This window comes from Rhea americana, unplaced genomic scaffold (assembly GCF_003343005.1).
Source record: "Rhea americana isolate MKP2758 unplaced genomic scaffold, rheAme1 scaffold_61, whole genome shotgun sequence".
NCBI lineage: Eukaryota > Metazoa > Chordata > Aves > Rheiformes > Rheidae > Rhea > Rhea americana.
The window spans coordinates 47,302-69,291 of record NW_028186768.1 but is presented as its reverse complement, the minus strand read 5'-3'; the positions used below and the strand labels follow the sequence as shown (position 1 = coordinate 69,291).

Here is a 21,990-nt window from a genome sequence, read left to right as displayed (position 1 = left end):
GAGCGGGGCGGGGCGCGGCCCCGCCGCCACGTCGGAGGAGGGGGGAAGGCGGCCGCCATCTTTGAGAGGGGCAGGGGCGGGAGGCGGCGGCGGCCCTCTCCGCGCCGCGCCGCGCCCGCGGGCCGGCAGGAGCCGGGCCGCTCCTCCAAGGGAGGCACCTCTTCCTCCGAGGAGCTTTCCTAGACAACGGGTCGCCGAGGGGGGCCCGCAGCCCCCGCAGCGCAGCGACGAGGCGGTCCTGGGCGTAGCGCCAGGCTTGCCCCGGTTTGCTCAGTGCCTCCGAGCGCCGGGCGCCCAGGAGGAGCAAGACCCCAGCTCTGCCCCTCTCATTCCTTTCCCGAGGCGGCACGGTTAAACGTGTGGGCTCGGGAAGAGCAAAGCGAGCTGCGTCCAGCCTCCCTCCTGCAGCGAGCCGGGGCGCAGGGGAAGCGCGAGGGGAGCTCTGGGTGCCCACTCTGCTGTGCCGACGGACGCAGCAGCTCTTAACTCTCACTTCAGGCTCCGGGACGCGCAGGACACGGGAACTCTCAAACGCGGAGCTAGCGCAGGCGGTCACAGCACTACCCTCACGGAAGACACGGCGGACCAGCTGGGCCGCTTTCGAACAGAAGAGACGCTCCGGCCAGGCACTACCTTTGCTCCTGTATTAACCTGCTGCAACACCTGCACTATTCACAGTTAATTGCAGTAAACCTCCCACCCATTAAAGCCATTTTCTGTGTCAGCACAAGAGCAGACAGAGTCAGGCAACTCATATAAAAGGGAGCTCTGTCAAGGGGAGTTATGCTTGTCTGGATTTGAATCTGCTTGTCTGTCTCAGCAGATCAAAGATGTACTGCTTCACAGCACTCCAGCCAGTTTCTCCATTTAGGGGGAGAAAAAATTAAGGAATTACACAAGGGAAAAATAATGATTTGGAACAGGAGCATGTTTATTCATAACTGGCAGAAGTAATCAGTCTTATTGCTTGCAACCAACTTCATTTTTCCAAACAGACTGTGTCCCCCCAGCTGGACACTATTTCAGAGCCCCACATCAAGACAGATTTACCTTATATACGTCCTTTATCATCTTCACTTTCTGTTCTGAAAATAGTCCGCTCATCACCGCTTCCTGCTCCAAGATCTCAGGCAAGCAATGTGGCTTTTGCCATTAGTCTAGTTAACGGACAACCTATCAAATGCCAAAGGTTATCATCCACTGTGTTTTGGACACGTTACTCATTTAAAAGACTTGGGACCCATGTGGCACTCTGAGAAGATAACCAGCTGCAGCTGACAAATTATGGAAGACTAAATGTTCAGAGTGARTTCATTGGCTGCAGCAGTCTGAAGGAGCACCAGCTACGTACAATTCAGTCTTAACAAGCTCTGGCAGGACATGGTGAACACACCATCACAGTGTACCTGTCTATCCTCTGCATCTGGAGAAGGCAGCAATCTAGACTCATGCAAAGAGCTCCAGGACAGTGGAATAGACATGCGAGGATTTGTAGGAGCAGCTGCGCTCTCCTGGCCTGGCTTTGCCAGCACTATCACACTATTGTAAAACTCCTGCAGGCAGCTGGACAGCAGACCTGCRCCTCGGAGCACCTCTGAGAACCCATGCCCAGACTGAGTGCAGCACTTCCAACTCCCTTCCAGATCTAACCTACTACCACAGTTAGCACTGTGGAGAAAAGCACATAAAAAGTTAGGTGTGCTTGACAAGAACCTTAATTGCAGTTTACAATCAAAAAAGCATGGCTACTGAGGGCTGTTACTGAGACTGACAATCCCACCCTAAATCCTGGCTGAATGGAGCAGCCAGCTCTGTCACCCACTGCTCTGGTTTGCCCAATAAGTCCCCTTCTGGTCTAACGCCCAGGTAACAGTGAAAGGTAATGCTACTGTCGTAGAGTGACTCTGCCTGCCCCACTCACATTAGTCAGAGGCACCTGCCTCATCCTACTTCAGCCCTTCAAACAGTGCTCAAAGGATGTGCCATAAAGAAACTATAATAACCAACTCGGAGATCTGAGAAAGTTTCCAGTAGGGCCCCTGTCTGGTCCATGGTAGCTGTTCCCCTAGTCCTGCTGGCCACAGCACCATTTGCTAAGAGCCTCAGAGCTCTGGCAATGACTGAGCCTCCTTCTCCATCACTGGGTCCATAACAATTGATCCACAAAATTCATGTAACCAATGCACAGGTTGCTTCAAGAGGGCCAAGGCTCTGCCAAAGCAGCAGAGAAATAACCCTGGGCTTGCATGTCTCACCTCCCCACTCACACACACAATCACACAGCTCGCCTGTCGCAGCTCCTCTGTAACAGAGCTGCTGTGCAAGGAGAAGAGACAACAGAGCTTGGTTAAAACCAGCAGGCACTTTGCCTTGAAGTAAGTCCTTTCCCAGACAGACAGACCCCACTGGGGCATCCCTATTCAACGCACCCCATAGGAGAGCCCCACCAGGACCCCACTGAGGAAGTCCCCACTCAAAACACCCTGTCAAATTCGGTCTGGTTGGTAGCAGTAGGGTTCCTGCCCTGGTTAGCCGGCTGCTGGGGCATGTGCCCGCCCCTCCTGCGTGGTGGGGCCAGGTACTCAAACATAGACTGGTTGTGGGTGGAGAGCATGTTTTTGAGGTCCGAGGGCATAGGGTCTGACCAGAAGAAGTCATGGTTCAGTGCGTCATCACTGTCAATCCTCTGGGCAGGATCCAGCACCAGTAGCTTGTCRATGAGGTCGAGTGCATAGGGGTCTTTGACATAGGCTTTCAGGCGATCCTTGACCTTGCGCTTCTGGCCCTTGGGGAGATCCAGCTTCTGGTACAGCTCATATTTGTCCACATTTGGCCAAACCTGGAGCARGGGGTGTGGGGGTGGGAAGGTCAGGGAGAAATAGTTACAGAGAGGACAAATTGTTTTTGATGCTAATGCCCTCAGGCAAACTAGGGCAAGCTCTGCTGAGAGAACAATGCTATTTTATAACCTCCAAGCCAGCAGACTTTGTTCCCACAGCAYGAAGGAGGCACTTTACTGCCAAGGGAGAGGGCAATGCGCTTTGCTAAAGCCTGGAGGCACGTGGACAAGTAAGAACAGAGCCATGCCATTGCCGGAACAGYGTACCGCGCAGCACTTCTGAGGATGTTTCAGAATTTCCCCGATTCTCACACCACAGAGCTACTAGAGAACGTGGCTTAGGCCAACTACGACATCCAGAAAGGTTGAGGGACAAAAATCTATTGCTAAATAACAACCTGAATGTATGTGGCACCTTTTATCCTTCAAAAGGAAAGCCTGCTGCTGTCACCACTATTTATCTCAACCTAGTCTAGAGAGACCACAGGAAGTATTTAAATACAAAAGAAAGCACCTTAAATGCATGTAACACAGGCATTAGGCCTCTGCGGCCGGATGCACATCAGGGCTTACCTATAGCACCCCACTTGATTACAGCCCTGGCCAAGAGATCTCTTTAGGCTCAATCTCCCACAAGAGGGCAGGACTAGCTCCATTTAAATAAAGAGCTGTCCCAAGAAAGGGCTGACCACCAAGCTGATGCCAAATATCGCAAGCTAGAATTAGAGGTGACTGGTGCAAAATACCTCAGACAGACCCCTCAACACAGACCAAAAATCCCCTTTATCTAACATGAAATATTGAGGGTGTTTATCTAAGAGACAATGCCCAGCACGGATTAGAACAGATTCCTACACATGATCTTCTGTTCTTTCACATCCTGCGGGGCCAACATCTAATCTGTATCCTGATCCCTCCCGACTCTAAGACAAGGACACCACTTCCTCATCTCAAAAGGGGTCTAGGAGGCCAAATTCACCTTTCTGTGTCTGGGAGGTAGAGAACAAGTAGTAGCACAGTGGGAGTTTATGCAGAGCAGCAGGGAGAGTGCAGTGCCCAGCTGGGCACTCAGCTCACAAGAATAAACAGTATTTGTGGGAAGAGACTGCCCGGCCTCCCAGCCAGCAGCAGGCATGCTTGAGCAGTGGGTTCACACAGCAGCCAGTGCACAGGGCAGGAAGGAGGGCCAGAAACACCTGGTCTCAATCCCTGCCCATGCCACTACCTCCCTCCTCATCCCGTCCCTGTCCCCCCAGGTTCCCCACAGCTGTCACACTCACCTCTGGCGTGATGGATCCGCAGAGCTGGCTGATGAGGGTGAGCTGGTGCTGCTCTGTGTTCCCCTGCATGATGGGGCTGCGGGTCCACATCTCTGCCATGATGCAGCCTCCACCCCAGAGGTCAATGGGGGGGCCATAGTCTCGCTCCCCTAAACAGAGATGCTGCATTTAGTCACTTGCAGAGAGAGTGGAAGAGAAGCTGGTGGAGCTCATCGCCTCCTACCTAGGAGCAGCTCTGGTGGGCGGTACCACAGAGTCACTACCCGGTTGGTGTAGCGGTTCGGCTGGCTGTTTTTAGCCAGGCTGAAAGCTCGAGCCAGCCCAAAGTCTGCTAGCTTCAGGACTCCATCCCGCGTGATCAGGACGTTCGCAGCTTTCATGTCCCGATGCAAGATCTGTATGGGAACAGACACGGAAAGGTTAAGGCATCAAGGCATCCTCCCGGGGCAGCCTGGTGCCAGCAGTACATTCAAACTGTAGAGGCAAAGGACAAGGAAGGATCATCCTCCAGCCTGAGCCAAGACACCGGCTCCTTGGAAGGCAACATGGAGAGCAGGGTGGACCTCAGACCACAGCACAGATCTGGCCCATTACCTTGTTCCTGTGGATGTAGTAAAGTCCATTCAATAGCATCTGCATAACTTTCTTGATCTCTGAGAGTGTGAACTTGACGTGGGCGTTGCTGAGAAGGCCAGCCAGGTCATGCTCACAGAAATCAAACACAAGGTAGATACTTCCCTTACAGCGGTTGTATGGAGAGGCTACAAGAGAGGCAAGGAAGGACTATCAGTGAGGGACCCTTGTTCCCATCACAGCTCCTCCTGACCTCCATCCAACCTCAGTGCTCAAGCACTGCTCACTAGGGCACAGTGAGCTCACCTCAGGGCACAGGAACACAGAGGAACAGAGACACCCCACACACCTCGAGGATCCTTTATAAGGAGACACTAAGAYAGCACAAGCCGCAATGGAAAAACAAGGGATAAGGATCAGAGGATTCAATTGCAGGAGGCAGGCAAGGACATGAAAATCCTTGAGAGTTTCATTTGTATGTTTGCAATGCAGCAGCTCTGAGGTTTCCTCCCTACAAGCTGTGGCCAGTGGCTGCACCTACTGGAGCTACCAGCCAAGCGCTATCGCTGCATCGGTGTCAGAGGAGGCAAAGGCAGCCCTAGGACAAGTGCAGAAAGACAGACTTTTCTAACACAACATTAGAAAGTGCGGTTTGCTGCAACCTCATACAGTATATATAACAACGGAGTGATCTAGTGAGAATGATTTAGATCTCCAATTTCAATTTAAAGTCAATAACAGGAAACCTCAAATGAAGCAATCAAGCCTTGTTCTTAGAGCATATGTGCAAAAGATTATGAAAAAAGGCTGATTTTCATCAGCTGTAATCAGCAAAATATGCTGATCAGCAACTAAAACCGGAAAATGACAGTCAAGTTCAGCCTTCACCGTAAACACAGTGCTTTCCTCTTCTAACCAGAAGGCTGCACAACCAGAAAATGACAGTCAAGTTTAGCCTTCACAGTAAACAGTGTTTTCTTCTTCTAACCAGAAGGCTGCTAGATCAGATAGGTAGTTCTTTACATAGGTAAGGTGTACCTTAATACACCTTTCCAATATAAAAAAGAGAAAAGCTTGAATTTCAATAACAGTAAATAAAACATTCCTATTTCACTTGGAACTGAGGTCAAGGTGGATTTGGAAGGAAACTCGAATTCAAACCAAAAGCGAACAATTTACACGTCTACAAAATATATCTATCTTAAACACACAATATCAACTGCTTTAATCACACAACAAATCAAAAACAAAACAAAAATATTGTTAATGGTGAATGATGTTTCTGCTCATAGATGTTAATTCCAAATCTCAGACAGCAATCTATATGCGATGGAGTGCTGGAGGGACTTCAGACCAGTGACTTCTACCAGTTCAGTGGCTGGACATTAAAAAAAAAAAAAAGTTATCGGCAGATTCACACCACTTTCATTTTTATTTTACTGAAATGACCGACTGGAGCATCTCAGCCTTTACTGTCAGCTATCACTTTCAAAACTATTTTTCCAATACAAAACCATATAAGAAAATGATATATAAAAATTTGCCATTTGTTTAATACCAATTTCATTAGAAATTAAGCAAGGCAACGTGCATTAAGCATACCAGTCACACAGAGGAGGCACGCTGCTTCCCCCAGGGACAGCCTGTAACGAAGGGGGTGGAAGAACAGCTCAGCACGCAGTGACTGAACTGCTCCACATTGAATCAGAGTGCTTTGAATACAGCCCTCAAAGTATGAGCAGTTACTGTCACGYACAAAAGGAGAGCAAGAAAGTCTCCAGCTGGTGCTGTGTCATCAGCTCAAAGCTATCAAGAAGTGTCACACACAAACTCAGAGAGGGATGGCTCCAGCTCGTGACAGAGTGATCAGCTACAAAAAGCCACAAAACTAGCTCCAGGCTGAGACCCCTGTGTTTCACACTCCTCTCCAGTACTAGTTTATTTAAAGCCTCTCGTACAGGAGATTCCCAACACACGCTGCATTCACTGCCACAGCACACGTGTATTCTAGTAGGACTGACAATAGTTTATTCCGATCAAACTGCCGCACAATTCTCTCTTAACTCATGCAGAAGCACTGCTTTCAAAGATGGKTGTACTGCCACCTTAAATCACAGATGGAGAAAGAGGCCCACGCTAAGGCAGAGGACCCCACTCCCTGCCACAGAACACCAGCTTTTTCAGCAAAAGAAAGCCAACAACCACTTCAGCAAGCAGTCARTGCAAGCGTGCTACCTTTGGTCCTGCAGATTTCTATGAGGTTCACCACATTCTCGTGCTTGAGCAGCTGGAGGATTTTAATCTCTCGCAGGGCTGTGATGGGGAACTGGAAAGGAGAAATAGAGAACACTGATTAGGAGTGTAGGAAACCAGGCCACAGCTGCCTAGAGAACCAGGAGAGATGTGATCACGGCAGCACAGCAGGGGACCGGCTTGAGCAGCGCGCTGACAAGTCACTTAAGGGCAAGCAGATCTTTGAAAGATGAAGTCAACWTTGAGACTGTCATGATTTATTTCCCGCCACACCAGATCCTCTCCTCCGAGGAGTGTTTCAGACGGCCGACCCTGCTCTCGGCACCCRGAGGCCRCAGCACATCAAGTCCCTGGATGACMGKGCTCTTCCTCTCCAGCCATCATATTACAAACACCGCAAGACAAAAAGATAGATACCTGCCTGAACAATGTCTTAGGGCACTGTTAGTGAGAGAAATTCTGCCACGAGACAGAGGTTTCTGGGCGACACCAGAGTGCACTCAGCATGCAGACCCCCCTCCTCTCCTCACTTCGCACTTCTGTAACGGGTTGCTGCGTACAGCCCCAGGCGACCCGCACAGCGGGCTCCCTAGCCCGTCCTGTTTACTTGGTTACTGTCTCCTAGTTCGCCCCATCTCTCTGCACACTCTCAGCATATGCCTTTTGCGTGGTCCCTAGCACAGCCAGGACAGTCAGTGCCTCAGTCAGCTCCTCCATGAACAACAGCCAGTGCAGAGCCCCACGCTGGGGGCAAGCAGGTTTCATACAGGTGTACAAACCTCCCCAGCAGCCATCGGGGGCAGCTCAGCCACCCCGCAGCTACCACGCTGCGCTGGGCGTCACGCAGCTTTGTGGCCAACATYTACCCTCCAGGGGTAGGGCAGCCACGAGATACAATGTTATCACAGTATCAACACSAGAGGAAAAAGACCACAGGGCTGAGATCTTGCCCACATCCTTAAAGGTTCCACATCTGGCACGTTATAGCAGTAAATATTGCTAAAGAAGTACAACAGGCGCTGACGTCCGACAGCATGACAGCGCATCTCTGCCCTCCCAGAGATCAGCCTTAACCTCTGAGCCCCCAGTCCTTTCCCCAATACAGCACAGCTCTACTCCCCACACTTACCCCTTCCTTCTCGTTTTCCATCAACACTTTCTTCAGCGCTACTTTCTTGCCTGTTTGACGATGTTTTGCTTTGAAAACTTCCCTGAAAAAACAGAAACATWTGAGCACAGCAAGAAGAGAAAGAGCCGGGTATTACCTACAAGGAGCAAGACCAAACAAAACACTTTATAGCTCCACGGAGACAGCTCTGTGCTGAGCCATCATCCAGCCCAGCCAGGTCCCGTTCAGGCCAAGGGTCACCAAGACTGGCTGAGACAATGCAGAGCCCAGAGCAAGGGCATGCACAGSTCAATGGCCCCAGGAAAACGGTGGGCAAAGTGTCTCACATCCCCAGGCCAGTGGGAGAAATGGATGAATTCTGAAAGATTTTTTGGACTCCAGGCAATAGAGATCTCAGATACTGTGGTGGAAAAATACAGTGTGAGGCTGGACTCTTTCAGAAACTGTGGGAGGGTGCTYAAAAACAGCAGCACAACAGAATGAGGGAAAAGTCTCTGCTCCTTCCTGCCCTATGTGTCTCCAGGGCAAACCTCTTCTCCCACCAGCAGCCCAAAGCCTAGGACAGACAGAAAGGGGACTAGAGGTGGGAGAAGGAGSCGGAAGGAGGAGGCTCAGGGGCCACATTGCTTCCCTGGGGCCAGAGCAGTGACCAGGAAAAGGCCACTCAAGCTGGGGCACTCGGATCCCAGCTCCATGGTTTGGGGGGGGGGGGCAGAGGACAGGCCAGGAGAGGGGGGCTGGTCTTGGGGGAGGCTGGTCCCAACGGGGCTAAAGGGCTGGTATTGGCATGGGGGAAACGAAGAGGTCGGTCCCGGGGAGGCAACCCCGGGGGAAGCTGGAGGGGTGCGGGGGACCCGAGGGGGAGCTGGGCCTGGGGAGAGAAGCGGGGGAGGAAGAACGGGCCGCGGCCTGGGCCCGGGGCCGCCGGCGGGCGGGGCGGGCAGGGCCCGGCGGCGGAGGGCGGCGACGCTCACCCGAAGGTGCCCTGCCCGATCTTGGCCAACTTCTCGTACTTGGAGACCTCATCGCAGAAGGGGCACTCCACCATGTCGTACTGCTTGGCCATGCCGGCCGGCCGGCCGCCCCGCTCCCCTCCCTCCTTCCCTTCCCTTCCTTCCCCTCCGGCTTCCGCTTCCGCCACGCGCCTTCCGCCCGCCGCCGCGCGGGATCCTGGGACTTGTAGTCCGCGGCGGCCGCCATGTTGCGGGGGACGCCTCGCACCCGCCACCCTCCCGCCCAGGGGAAGTGACACCGACACAGCCCAGCGCAGCCCGCTGCGGGCCGGGGCGGGGGGCGCCGCGGCCCCGCGGCCGCTTGGGTCCCACCGTGTCTCCCCAAAGACGGGCTGCGCCCCAGTGGGCCGCCCCTCGCCCTCCTCGCCAGCGGTTGCCACTGGGCCCGTGCTGACGCTGTCCTGCTGTATCGTGTCCCTGACAGAACATGTTTGTGCCCCGCAGGGCTGGCAAGGGCTGGGGGGGGGATTACGGTCCCCCCCAAAACCCTCTCCTCCCTGCGGGGTCCTGCTTCACCTCCCGGAAGGGCTGCCCGGCGCTCGGTAGCCGTCGCGGCTGCCGCGAGGCAGCTCGGCTCCCCCAGCCCGAGCAGCGGCACGGGAGCGCCGGGGAAAGGGGAACCGCTTTGGGCCCAGGGGTTTCGCATGTCGCGATCCGGCAGGAAGGTGCCTCGGAGAGCTGAGAAACCGCCCGGCCTTCCCGAGGCGGCAGCGCAAACCAGCAAAGGGCCGCGGCGCCGTCCTCCCCCCGGCTGCACCAGTGCAAACATGCTGGGAAACCCCCAGTCCTGCCTCTGGGACCTCCGCCCCCGCGATGCCCTCGTTCGAGTGCCGAAAAATCATCTGGGGACTATTTTAAAGTGTTGCCCAAGGTGGGCGCAAGCGGGGACCGCAGAGCCGGTGACAGCGGTCAGGAGGAAACGCTGAGCGATCGAGAGAGCGCGCGAGGCGGAGGGCACAGGAAGGGAGGAGCGGGRCAGGGAAGGGCTTGAAGTTTATAAACTCATCTGTCCCAGTCCCGGCCGCCGCAGCCATGGCCGAGAGCCAGAAACGAGGGGGCTTCAAGAAATTCAGTGAGTGGCTGCGGGGCGGTGGGGGCAGGTGTCGCGGTGCTCGCCTGGGCAGCCCGGCGGGGACCGGGCGTGCAAGAGAGGGTGAGRGCGAGTGTGAGCGCGTGCTCGCACGCTCCTGCGGGTCCCCACGGCCGGGGACTTTCGGAGGCCAGGCAGGCTCCGGTTTCGTTCGGACTCGGGTCCACGGGGGGCGAGAGCGTTTGGAGATTTCCATCCCTGTGCTGCAGAGCAACCTCAAGTGCTGCTTGCTCGGGGGCTGGGTGCTGGGACTAATCTGCCACCGCCCAGTGCTGCACTGGGACTGGCAGATCCCCCAATCCTGCCGGGGATTTTGACTCCCTGGATCACATATCTTCGGGAATATTTACCCCTAGCTGCAAAGGCTGCGGGTGCCGCGGGTGAGAGTGGACGAGCCGGGCTTCAGAGGGGGAGGGTGAATCCTAGCGGATTTAGCAAGGATCTCACCCGGAGCTGCGCACGGGGCCGAAACACTCTCGGAGGAAGCTGCTCGGTGCCCTCCGGGAGCAAACTTTGCTCTATCTCATGGCCCTCGGGTTTTCCCCCGAGCCCTCGGAGGCAGCTCCAGCGGGTTGTCAGCCCGTCGGCCCCACATGCTCCCTTCCAGCAGAAGGGAGCCAGAGCCAGCCCTCGCTGCTGCTCCCTGCGATCCTGCCGGCTCCACGTGCTGGGAGCTGCGCGGGAACCGTGCTTTCCCGCTCCCCCGGCCTTGGATGCTGGATGTCTCCATGGCCCGTCCGAGCTGGGATTTACCTTCGCAGTGGGAGTCGGGGGGAGCAGTTCTGTGGTCGTATTTTTTAATGGCGAGGCCGTATTTTTTCCGCTGTGTAGAGGCRCCTGTGGGCTCGGCACGGCCTCTTCTGCTCCCTTTCGCCCCCGTCAAGGCAGGGGCACCCGCAGGGCGACGGAGGCACCTGGGCTCCCCGCAAGCTCTGCTGCTGCTTACGGCTTCCTGTCTTGACAAATTCGCCTTTCCTGGAGGGGAAGAGGCTTTGCAGAGCCCTGCTGGGTAAACGTTGCAAAACCCCCCAGGGGCGCCCAGAAAAGCAGAGCTGCAGCCGGGAACACGGCCCGGCGCACCCAGCGTGCCCCCTCTCCCCCTGGCTCCCCTGGCCCGTGGCGGGGGACGGTGCCAGCTGTGGGCTTGCAGCATGCCAGCCCGCGGAGCCRAGCTGGGGGCCGAGGTGTGAAATGCAAAGGCAGCCCGCTGCGGTTATAAATACGTCTCCGCGCTCAGCTCTTGCAGCTGGCTGCTGGGAGCCGCAGAAGAGGCTGCGAGGGGCTCGGCGCGTGCCGGGCCGAGGGAGCAGGGAGGTTGCCTCCCGCCCGCGGCTGGCGCGGCGGCCCCAGCCCCTGCCCGCCCGCGAGAGCTCGCCCGCGCCGGGACAGGCCCCGTGTGGCTGGGGAGATGCTGCACGTCCCTGCTCTCCRCCCGGCGCCCCGGCTGCCCCCGAGGCAGTGAGCCGAGTGACCCGCCAGGGACGGGAGAAGGCCGGGTCCCGCTGCCACTGGGGAGCAGCTGGATTTCCCAGCCACGCAGGGGCTTCCCGAGCACAGGCTCTTCCTCCACCCCGGCAGCTGCAGCGGGGGAGCACCGCCACCAGATTTGCCAGGCCACGGCGGGGACGTTTGCTCCCCGAGGGATGGGGATGGAGCTCCCGGGGTCACGGGCAGTGCTGCCCCATGCAGCGAGGACGGCCCCAGCCGTGGGACCGCAGCGCCTCTCTGCTTCCTCTGCTCCGTGGCAGACAGAGCAGGGCTCAGCCGCGGGGGAAACCGAGGCACGGCAGGGGAGAGCAAAGCGGCGCTCGGCAGCCAAGCAAGCGCAGGCACGCAGCTGCAAGGCGGTGCACCAAGCCACACTGCTGCCACGGTCCCCCAGGGGGTCCCTGGGGTGGTGGGCTGCGGTGGTGACGCAGGGTGCGCCGGGGCTGCACCGGGGCAGCCTGGTAGCCACGAGACCCCCTGTGCCGGCCGTAACCCCGTTTCCACCTCTCCTCTCTCCGTGCCAGAGTTCTTCAAGTTCAAGGGCTTCGGGAGCCTGAGCAGCATCCCCCGAACCTTCACCCTGCGGCGCGTGTCCGTCGCCCCCAGCTACCCCGAGAGCCTGGGCCCGGGGCTCCCCGTGGCCCATGGCTTCCTGGAGGAGCCCTTCGACAGCACCCAGGATGATCTGCACACGATGCCCAAGAGCCCCGGGCCCTACGCCAGGTCCTCGGACATGTACAGCCACATGGGCACCATGCCCAGGCAGAACCTGGGCAAGGCGAGGAAGAGCCCGGGCAAAGCCAAGAGCTCCCAGAGCAGCCGTGAGAAAAACAYCGCGGGCACCAAAGCCCCCGGCACATCCCCGCTGCCCGTCCCCGAGTCCCCCGAGACGCCCAGCGCGCCCAGCTCGCACCCATGCCCAGCGGCTGGGAAAGCAGAGCAGCAGGAGGAAGAGGCTCTGCCCTCAGAGGCGCCGGGTGCAGCCACGGCCGAGAGCGACCGGGAGCTTTCGGGGACCATCTCTTGCCACGAGCCGGCGGCACCGAGCTGCAGCGCGGCCGCGCCGCCTGCCGCGGTGCCTCGGAGAGCGGAGAGCTCCGGAGGCGATCTGCTGGGACAGGAGCACGAGCACTGCCGCGAGAGCCCCCCGCGCAGGTGAGGGGCGCTCGGCTCCCGGCCGCGGTGCTGCCCGGCGCGCAGGGCTCGAGCTGCCCCCCCGGCCCCGGCCCCCCCCGGCGCTCGCGCTGCCCGCGGGATGCACCTGGCAGATGTGCCGGCCAGCCAAACCGCGCCGTGGCCCGGGGTCGGAGGCTCCATGAGAACAAGGTTTCCTGTGGGATTTCTGCTCCCCCCCGTTTCCGGCCGGGAGGGAAACATCTCGCGGCCTCGCTTGGTCTGGGCTTTCCGTCGCACTGCTGGCGGCTCCCCTCCAGCTCCAGCTTTGCCGCAGGTCTGGTAGTGACACGTACCAGCGCGGAGAGCCCCAGTGTGTGCCCTCCGTTCTGCCTCCAGCTCGTTCTGCTCTTTTTCCTTCCTCCCATCCTTCTCCCCCCCTGAACAGCACCAGAGCAATCCCCAGAAACCACCCGCCGTTCCCGCTTCTCTCCCTGGCCATAAAACTCGCTCCCCAGCTCAGGCCAAGGGGGAGGCAGCGCGGCGGGCGCCGGGGAGCCCTCCCGCCTGGCCACGCTCCCCCGGGCTTTGCGGCACGGGGAAACTCCCCGCATGGAGCCGGGAGCTGGCGTCGCATCGGGGCGAAGTGTGAGCGTGCAAAGAGGAGCAGGACCAAGCGCCGKGGGGCTCTGCCCCTCGGCCCGTCTCTCTGAGACGAGTTGGCTCCTTCGGAGGGTTTGGCGTGCACGCTCCATGGAAGGGTCATAACGCCCTGCCCATCACCTGGGCATCTGGGCATGAGGGGTCAAACCCGTCCCCAGTGCCGCAGCATGTGTGGGACTGCACTGGGGGCCGACCTGCCTTTCTGCCGCGAGCGAGAGCCCTTCGCACCGGCCCCTCTTCGGCCCGACCCRGTTCTCCCGTAAGCCGCTTTGCCCCCGCTGCGGCCCGGCGCCCCTTTCCCGCGCCCCGGTCCCGCGCCGTTCGGCCCCGGTCCCGCGGGCTGCTCAGGCGGCTTGCGCCAGGGAGGCTCCGCGCGGTGCCAGGAGCAGCGGGACGGAGAGGAATTTCTCCCGGCGGTGGGAGCCGGCATTCCTCGCCGGGCGCGAAGGGAGGGCYGGAGGAGGGCTGGGACGGGAAGGAGGAGGGTCCGCCGCCGCCGCCGCCTCGCGCGCCCCGAAGTCCGGCGCTCAGAGCTGGGCAGGAGCTCGCCCACGAGAGTTTCTGCCCGTCTGGAGCGGAGGCGTCCGCGGCGCTCGGCAGGGCAGATGACAGAGGTGGGCAGGAGGATTTGCCCCCTGGGCCGCGGCAGGTAAGCCCCCCGGCCTGCGGGCGACGGGGACGCGTGGCCCCTGCGCCCGGCGGAGGTGCCGGGGAGGGGGGGGGGCCGGGGCAGAGGGGCCGCGGGACGGTGGGCAGGGGCTTGGCTTGGGGCAGGCACAAAATGCTCCGAGGGCTCGCAAAGCCGCAGGGAGGCCGGGATGCCGCCGGAGCCGCCGCTCGGCCGCTGGCGCCCCCGGCCCGCGGCGAGGCTTCGCTCATGGAAAGAGCGAGCGCATCGGCTGCGGCCGCCGAAACCGCAGGCAGCCGGGAGCCGGCGCCAGGGCCGAGCGGCTCGGGGCTGTGGGTGGCCCGGCGGGCTGCGAGGAGCGGGGGGACGAGCGCGGAGCCCCGGCGGCTCCGCTGGAGCGGGGAGCCCCCGAAAGGCAGGGACCAGGAGACCCTCTGCGTTGCCTGGGGCTCCCCAACGGGGAACGCGGCCGAGGCCTTCGCTGGGGAAACCGAGGCACGAGAGCGCGCAGGGCAGGGCTTGGGGGTCGGGGTGCTTCTGCCGCCCTGTCCTCTGCCGCGGGGCCCCTGGGCAGTGACAGAGCCACCGGGGCTCTTCCGGAGCCCGGCTGGGCCGGGGCCGGGGCGCGGCGAGACGGAGCCGCTCCCGGGATGGCGCGCCAGCGGGGCAGYGAGCGGACGGACGTGACTCGACTTCCCTCCGGGCGAGGGCTGTGCACGGGAAATCCCGCTTCCCGCCGCCCCGCGCCGCCCCGGGGCCCTCTGCAGCCCTTTCGCCCGGCCGCCCCCAGCAAGGCGGCTCCGGGCTCCCGGCGCGGGGTGGGGGCGGGGGGGGAAACTGAGGCACCGCGTACCCCAGCTCGGCTGCGCCCGTGCCGGCGTGCCCAGGGTGGCAGAGCCGGAGCCTGGAGGAAGAGCCGGGGCTCCGGACCACACAAGCACCCCGGGAGCGTCCCCCGCAGGCAGCCTGGTGCTCAGCCCCCTGCTCAGCCCGGGCGGGAGCACTTGCAAGCCGCCGCGATGCCTCTGCGAGCCCCAGAGCTGCTGGCAGTAACCCCGAGCCGCCGTGTYGTGCCGGTAGCGCCAGGTCCCCAGCTGCCCCTCGGCCGCGGCCCCGGCGGAGCAGCAGGGTCGYGCTCCGAAAGCAGCCCTGGAATTTCTCCCAGGCGCTCGGCTGCCCCCCAAAATGCCGTTTCCTCCAGGAATGCACCGAGCCGGGTGCCCCCCTGGCCTGGCGCCGCCGCTGCCCCCCTCTGCCGGCGAGAGCCCGGTCCCCGGCAGGGCCCCTCCTCGCCGCCGCYGCGCAGGGCACTCAGCGCCGTTTCCCAGCTGCTCTCATGCTCCCGATTTCCTGCCCGGAGGCCCCCCGTCCTCCTGCCTTTTTTTTTTTTTTCTCACGGATTTCCCGTGTGAAAGGCGGACAGGCCGGAGAGGCAGCGCCGGGGCCGGGCACGCCGCCGCGGGGAGCCCGCGGGCTGCCAGCAGCCCCCTGCTCCCTCACGGCCCCCCCAGGCCCCTCCTGCGCCTTTTCCACCCTAAATGAGCCCTTTCCAGCCCCTTTCTTTCCCCTTCTGAGCAGGCCAGTGAGGGAAACCGTCGCTGCAGCACGGGCTCGGGGAGGGAGAGCGGGATTTGCCGGGCAGATGCCGTGGGCGCCGCAGCTCCCACCGGGGCTGGCAGCACCCGCTGGCACGGCGCGCGCACCCGGCGGCTGCCCCGCAGGGTCCCGTCTAGCAGCCGGCACCGCGGCAGTGCCGTTCCCCTCCGGGCCAGGCATTTCCGACGCCAACCGCAGCCCCGCGGGAGGCTGCAGAGGAGCAGGGCGGCTCGGCGGCCGTCCCGCCACCCCGGCGAGGCGGCTCGGGCCCCCACGCGCCCGCTGGCCCCACGGAGCCGAGAGCTTCCCCGTTACGGCCGTGATGCACCGGCAGCATCTCGGCAGGGCCAGAGGGGCGACGCGGGAGGAGCCCCCCGCGCCGAGCTCCTGCGCACAGCGAGCACAGGCTGGGCTGGCGCCCGGGGCCCCCAGTGTCTCCCAGTATAACGCGGGGCGTCTGGTGCTGGTGCGGCCGCGCTGGTGGCTGTAAGTGCTAGGTGGAGCGAAGCAGCTCCTGGCAGGGACGGGGCGTCCCGGGGCTGTGACGCTGGCTGGATTCGGTTATTTCTTAGCTACAGCTGCCTGCTCTCGCGCTGGCGTCCCGCCATCGAAGGGCCATTGCGGCGGCCCCGTGCTGGGGCAGGGSACAGGGCACAGGGTTCTGCTTAAAGAAGTCTGGATTTTTGTATTTTGTTCTTCAAGTTGAGAACCTGAGGGGAAAACATTGGCTTGTCTGCAAATCCCAGCTCCGAGCGTTACTGCCTCTCTTCTCCTCTCGAGCTTTGTTTTTCCCTTTGGGCTCATCCGTACTGAGACACACCTGGAGCCACAAGGGCGTAAAAAGCAGTAGCAGCATTGCTGCACGTTCAGGAAAGACCAGCAGCCTTCTGTGGCCCCCATAAACTAACAGCACAGAAACTGCCCGATCAACTGGGTCCTGAAGCTGTTGGGTGGGTTATCGTTAGGGCTAAGAGTGAACATGTCGCTGAGGAGAACTGACGTTTCTGTTGCGTGTATTGCTGGGGAGAGCGAATCTGCTTGCAAACTCAGCCAGGACGTCGCAGTTTTCCCCAGCTTCGGTGGAAGTTTGGCTTCTGCAGGGTTGTGCGAGGCCGTAGAACAGCAGCCGGAGACGGCCGATACTGGATCCTCCGCGCTTCCCCGGCCCGCGCCCTGCCCGTGCCTCCTGGCTCCCGGCGGGGCRGCCGGGGAAGCAGGACGGCCTGGAGGAAACATCTTCCCGGACAGCATGTCCCAAAAACACCCAGTGCCCGGAAGGGCCGTGGGAACACRGGGCGGACGGGAGCGGGGCCAGGTCCTCGCCGCCCCGGCACGCTCCCCCAGGACCGGGACCGGGACCYGTGTGCTCCCCGCCCGGCCGCTGGGTCTCCCGGCTCGGCTCACGTGGTCCCAAGCCGATTTGAGGCGAGATCCTCTGAAAAGGCCTCGTTCGCCCCTGATCGCGTTAGGGAGGCTAAGCGCCGTGCCGGGAGCGGGCGCACCRCAGCCAGCGAAGGTGCCGGGGCTCCGGGAGCCTCTCCCAAAATCAGGGAGCAAAGCCCGCCTTGCTCGCCCCCGCCTGTGCCACCAGCCCCTTTAACCCAGCCCTCACGAGTTACTGCCATTTACTTACTTGTTTTTTTTTTTCCCCTCCTTTTCTAGCCCCCACGATGGCCTGGAGTCCAGCAGCGAATACGTGAAGGTAGGACGCCGTGTGCGGCCGCAGCCTGCCCCAGCCGGGGTGGGGGGTCTCTCTCCGTGGGTGTCAGTGGTGGTGGCACACGCCCCGGGCCTCCCGGCTCCCGGTGGCTCTCTGTGGGTGTCAGTGGTGGTGGGACCCAGGTCCCAGGTCAGCTCCGCTCGCCTGGTCCCACCGTGCGGCCGCACGCCCGAGCCCCGCGCGGCACCGGGCGCAGAGCAGCTTCGCAGCCGCAGTGAAGCCCCGGTGGGACGCGGGGCCGGAGCCGGCGCGTGGTCCAGGCCTGCCGGGACCCCCGGAGCCGGCTCTCTTTGGCTGCGGGAAAAATTTCCCGCTAGAAACGGCAACGCGGGGGGGAGATGCGAGGCAGACGCGGTCCCGTCCAGCCCGACGTCGCTCCCGCGGGAGCTGCCCGTGCTCCGCGATACGACTTGCTACGGCAGCAGACGCAGGGGCTGCCTCCTGCCGCCGCCCCCGCGGAGGAGAGGAAGGGCTTGGGCCGCTTGCGTAGCCGTCCCACGAAAGCCGGCGTAAATCTCTCCAAATCTCTTGCTTATCCTCCAGCAAACTATTAACATTCCTGAGGACTCTTCATGTCTGGCCAGAAATTCATTAGCGAGGCGCCTGGCTCCGGAGGAGAGCAGGCCTCTCGCAGGAGGCTGCTGGCACGTCGGTGCGGGCAGGCGCGGGGTGGTGGCCACAGCGATACGGGGTGGGAAGGGCCCGTTTGAATCCCTCCTGCTCGGTAGGGCGCTGTCATGTGATGGCCTTTTGGGGGTCCGTTCAAAAAGGGCTGGTGCCTCTTGTGTCCTGTTCCCTGGTGGGGACGTGTTTCCTTCACGCAAAGCCACTGGCCAAACAATTTGGCTGTTGACTGGATGGCCAAGTCRTTACAGAGCCCTGACCCTTCATCTCTGGGACATGGGTCTCTTGAAGATGGCTGTAGCGGGACATCGAAGGGTGGAAACCTGTGGTGCTGGCAGTGAACAGCAGGCTCAGGAGAGCCTTGACTGGACTCCGAGCCCATCTACCTCTCCTAAGGGTGGTCCATCACAGCCCAGGTCCATCCCCGTTAGTGATGAACTCAAGAGCACGATGTTTGAGGTCTGTCAACACACAGCTGCCAGCAGCAGGTCAGACATGGTGGCTTTTTGATGTGGTAGTGGGACCTCCCAGGGTAGTGATCGCCTAGGCTGGGGCATCCCTCCTCTCTGACACGGCCTTCAGGGAGGTGGGAACGGCAGACCATCACTGGGAGCTCRTGTGGCTGGAAATGGGGCACTTGGGTGAGAGAGGAGGCTCCGACTGTACTCCATCAGCTGGAGGCCTGGTGTGGGGCACCTTGGCATGTGCGGAGAAGCCCCCGTTCACAAGGKCAGGTCCTGCAAGGGGGGTCGAGCTGCACCTCGGTGTGGTTTCCCTTGTCCCGTCCCTGTGTGCACCCAGAGGTAGATGCGTTTTACGGCTTGTGAGTTAGCAGACTAAAACAGCACAGGTGTGGGGCAAAGGGACTTCAGGGTCAAGCTGTCTTGGTGAGCCAGAAGTCCCTGCTGCCCAGGCAGGTGCCAGCTGAGYGGAGGTGCTGGTGGACGTGCTCCTATAGCTCCTGGAAGGGGAGCTGCAAAGGCAACTCCACTCCATAGCGGCAGATGRTACAACGAAGGGCAGTGGCCAGAAACTGCAGCCTGCAAGGTTTGCACCAGGCATCAGAAGAAACTTTCTTTCCTCCAAGGTGGGAGCAATTTTCCCTGTTCAAAACCCTGGCACTCTGGCATTGGCCTCGTCCTGCTGGTGTCCGGACACCTGTGGCACCATGTGTGATTTATYCCTGTCTTCCCTTTAGCCCTGGAAGCGACTGATGGCTGCCGTGACAGCAGCTATTTTAGTCAAATAAATAAGTAATCACTTAGAGCGTGAGCAGTCGAGAGGATGGGGGCACTGGGGCTGGCTGCAGGCGCTGCGCTTGGCTGGGCGCCCACATCCCGGGGTGGCCAGGGCTGCTCAGCACCTGGCAGTGTCTGGCCCGGGGGCCCACGGGATCGGGGTGGGAAGGTCCCTGCTGGCTGGGATGCTCGGGAGCCAGGGGGAACGTGGGCTATCCCAGGGCCCGGCCCTGGAAGAGCTGCTGGGAGATGCTGTCTGCTAGGCCAACGCTGAATTCGCAGCCCTGTTGGCTCTTGCTCGGGGCCTGYTCCTGCCGCGGGTACCGCCGGCTCCATGCGGCGTGCGGAGCAGCGCAGGGAGAGCAAAGCCGGCACCGGGACCCGGCAGGTAGGAGCCAGGGGGCACRGGGCTGCCTGTGCCCCAACCGAACCCCGCTGCGCCCCTCTCTGGCAGCAGCGCTGTGGTTTGGCAGCGCCGCGGGACGCCTTTGCCCTGGGTGACAGCTCCGGTATCTCCACGCCGTGGTTAGACGTACAGTGCCAGATCGAGAAGGTAGGGAGGATTAGATAGAGAGGGTCGATAAGCTCTTGGTAACGAACGTGCTTTAAGGATAACCTAAGGGCTGATGTTTCCAAGCTGCCTGGGAGACCCGCGCCTCCGGCCCCATTCGTTTAATCCCCAGCTGGGTCCAGATTTGCAGCAGCTCTGTCCAGCCTGGCCTTGGCCCTCACGGACGTGACGGCAGGGAGCTGTAAAACCACATTACCTTCAGGAGAGCTGCAGCCCGGAAAGCCGTCGCGGCCAGAAACCTGTCGAAGGTGGCCAGCTTCCCACGCACCCGCAAAATCTTGCACTGCCGGGCCAGCCCCGGACCGGCCCGAGAGGTGCGGGTGGCCGGCGAGGCTCCCACTCGGGCCGTCAGCRGGGAGGCTCCGGGCTGCCGCGGGAGGGAAGCAGCCAAACCCGTCGCGGAGGAGAAGCCTTTGCAGGAATATGATTCACAGTTGGCTTCGTTCGGAGCGGCCGGTCGCAGCACGCTGCCGTCTGCTCCGTCCCTYGGCCCCGCGCGAGGCAGGAGGAGAGCCGGGGCTCTCCGCTCCCGCCCCAGCCGGGCCCGAGACGCCGGCGGGGAGCCGCCGTGTTCGCGCTCCCTTCCTGGCTGCTTTCTCCTTCCCCGAGGACACGAGGGGCTCGTTCGAATGAGCGGGTGGGGAGCCTTTCCGCTTGCCTGGGTCGTGGCAGGGGAAGAGCTCCGAGCTCGCAGCGTCCTCCAGGGCGGGGGCTCGCCAGGGAAGAGGGGGCATCGGTACCCTGGGGCCAGGGCTGCGCGTTGCAGGTGGCTCTTGCTGGCAGTTGCCAGAGTTGTTCTCTGCTGGGATGGGCATCAGTCCACGTGCCTTCTTTGGGAGCTCGCAGGCTGAGTACGACGGTCCAGGATTGACTGTCACATCCCCTTGCACTAATTGCTGGAGAGAAGCAAAGAAAGGACGTAGCGAGGGGAGTGCGTTTGCCAGGGCCGAGGAGCAATTCCGGGGCGCTGGAGCCAAAGCCAGTGCAGGCAGATGTCCCCAGCCCTGCTCCCGCCGCGCCGCGGGCAAAACCGCTGATCCTATTGCCAGGGCTCCCCGCAGAAAGCAGCCCGGGCTGCGACGAGTGGAAAAGCCACCAGGGACGAGGGGTCCGATCCAGCGACGCCAGCCTGCGCCTGCCTGGGCAGCGTGTGCAGAACTGCGGCCTCAGCAGGGAGAGGTGCTCGCAGCGGGTCTGCGGAGAGCTGGCGGCGTGGGAACACGCGGCACCTGGAGCAGGTCTAAATCCGAGCAGTGCCGGTGCCGGACAGACCAAACAACTGAGTGGGGACCAGGTCAGGGACGTGCAAAACTCACTGCTGGGCTCTGGGGCATCCCCCTTCCCCGGCACATCCCTGCCCTGGCACAAGCACCGGAGCCGGGCGTGGGGCGCCGGGCGCTGGGCGGACGGAGCCGACCGCCGGGGCTGTTCCCACAGTCGCTAAATCGGAGCCCAGGCCASCTGGGGCTGCAGTTCCGGGCTAGGGAGCCGGGCGAGCACGTCGGCGTCTTCCCGCTCCCCCGCGCTCCGCCGCAGCTTGCCAGGCTCCTGCGACGCTTTGAGTCACCGGCGCTGCCGCGTGCATCCCCTGTCGCGAAACCCTGGCCTTAATTAAACCAAAGCAGAACCTTAATTAAACGCAACTTAGACGCAGCCTATGAGGGAAGCAGACAGGCGGCCCCCTGCCCCACGGCTGGGGTCTCTCCCCCCCAAAACACTGGGGCTGGGGGGGGAGCAGGATGGGGATATCCCCCAGGAGAGCAAGGAAGGGGAGAAGGGATGAGGAGGGTGATGGGGGCAGCGAAGGCAGATGAGGCAGGCAAGAGGGGACAAGGCAGGGCGTCCCCTGCCCCTGCGTGTGGCAGCGGGGGAGAGCAGGCAGGTTTGGGGTGGGGGATGAGGTGTGCCACAGCACCGGGGGGGTGTGCAGGGGAGCTGGGGGGTGCTGGGTCCCCTCAGAGGTGTGGGGAGATGTGGAGTGCCAGGGCCTCCTAGGGCTGTGGAGGCAGATGTGGGGTGCCAGGGCCTCCCAGGGCTGTGGGGGCCGGGGGTGCTGGTTCCCCTTGGAGGGAGGGGGGGGATGTGGAGAGCCAGCCACCCCCCAGGGATGCACAGGGAAACGTGGGGCGCCGATTCCCTTGGTGGTGTGTGGGGCCAGGGATGCATGTGCCC

At 61.4% G+C, this 21,990-nt stretch overlaps 2 protein-coding genes across 2 annotated transcripts in view; one reads left to right on the top strand and one right to left on the bottom strand.

Annotated features, from left to right (window-relative positions):
- Window positions 1–910: 910 nt before the first annotated feature.
- On the bottom strand, window positions 911–9,182 carry CDK9 (cyclin dependent kinase 9). The gene is made up of 7 exons (XM_085320105.1): window positions 9,049–9,182; window positions 8,075–8,156; window positions 6,928–7,018; window positions 4,714–4,880; window positions 4,343–4,514; window positions 4,120–4,268; window positions 911–2,839 (listed from the first exon to the last, which is right to left on the bottom strand). Exons 1-7 carry the CDS (start codon window positions 9,138–9,140, stop codon window positions 2,474–2,476), a joined length of 1,119 nt encoding a protein of 372 aa, XP_085176231.1. The 5' UTR covers window positions 9,141–9,182; the 3' UTR covers window positions 911–2,473.
- A 937-nt stretch (window positions 9,183–10,119) lies between these two features.
- SH2D3C (SH2 domain containing 3C) overlaps window positions 10,120–21,990 on the top strand; it is a 26,288-nt gene continuing 14,417 nt past the window's right edge. The window contains exons 1-3 of the mRNA XM_085320061.1: window positions 10,120–10,159; window positions 12,190–12,820; window positions 17,328–17,367. Of these exons, the coding sequence (XP_085176187.1) occupies window positions 10,120–10,159; window positions 12,190–12,820; window positions 17,328–17,367 (711 nt within the window). The remainder of the gene's footprint in view (window positions 10,160–12,189; window positions 12,821–17,327; window positions 17,368–21,990) is intronic.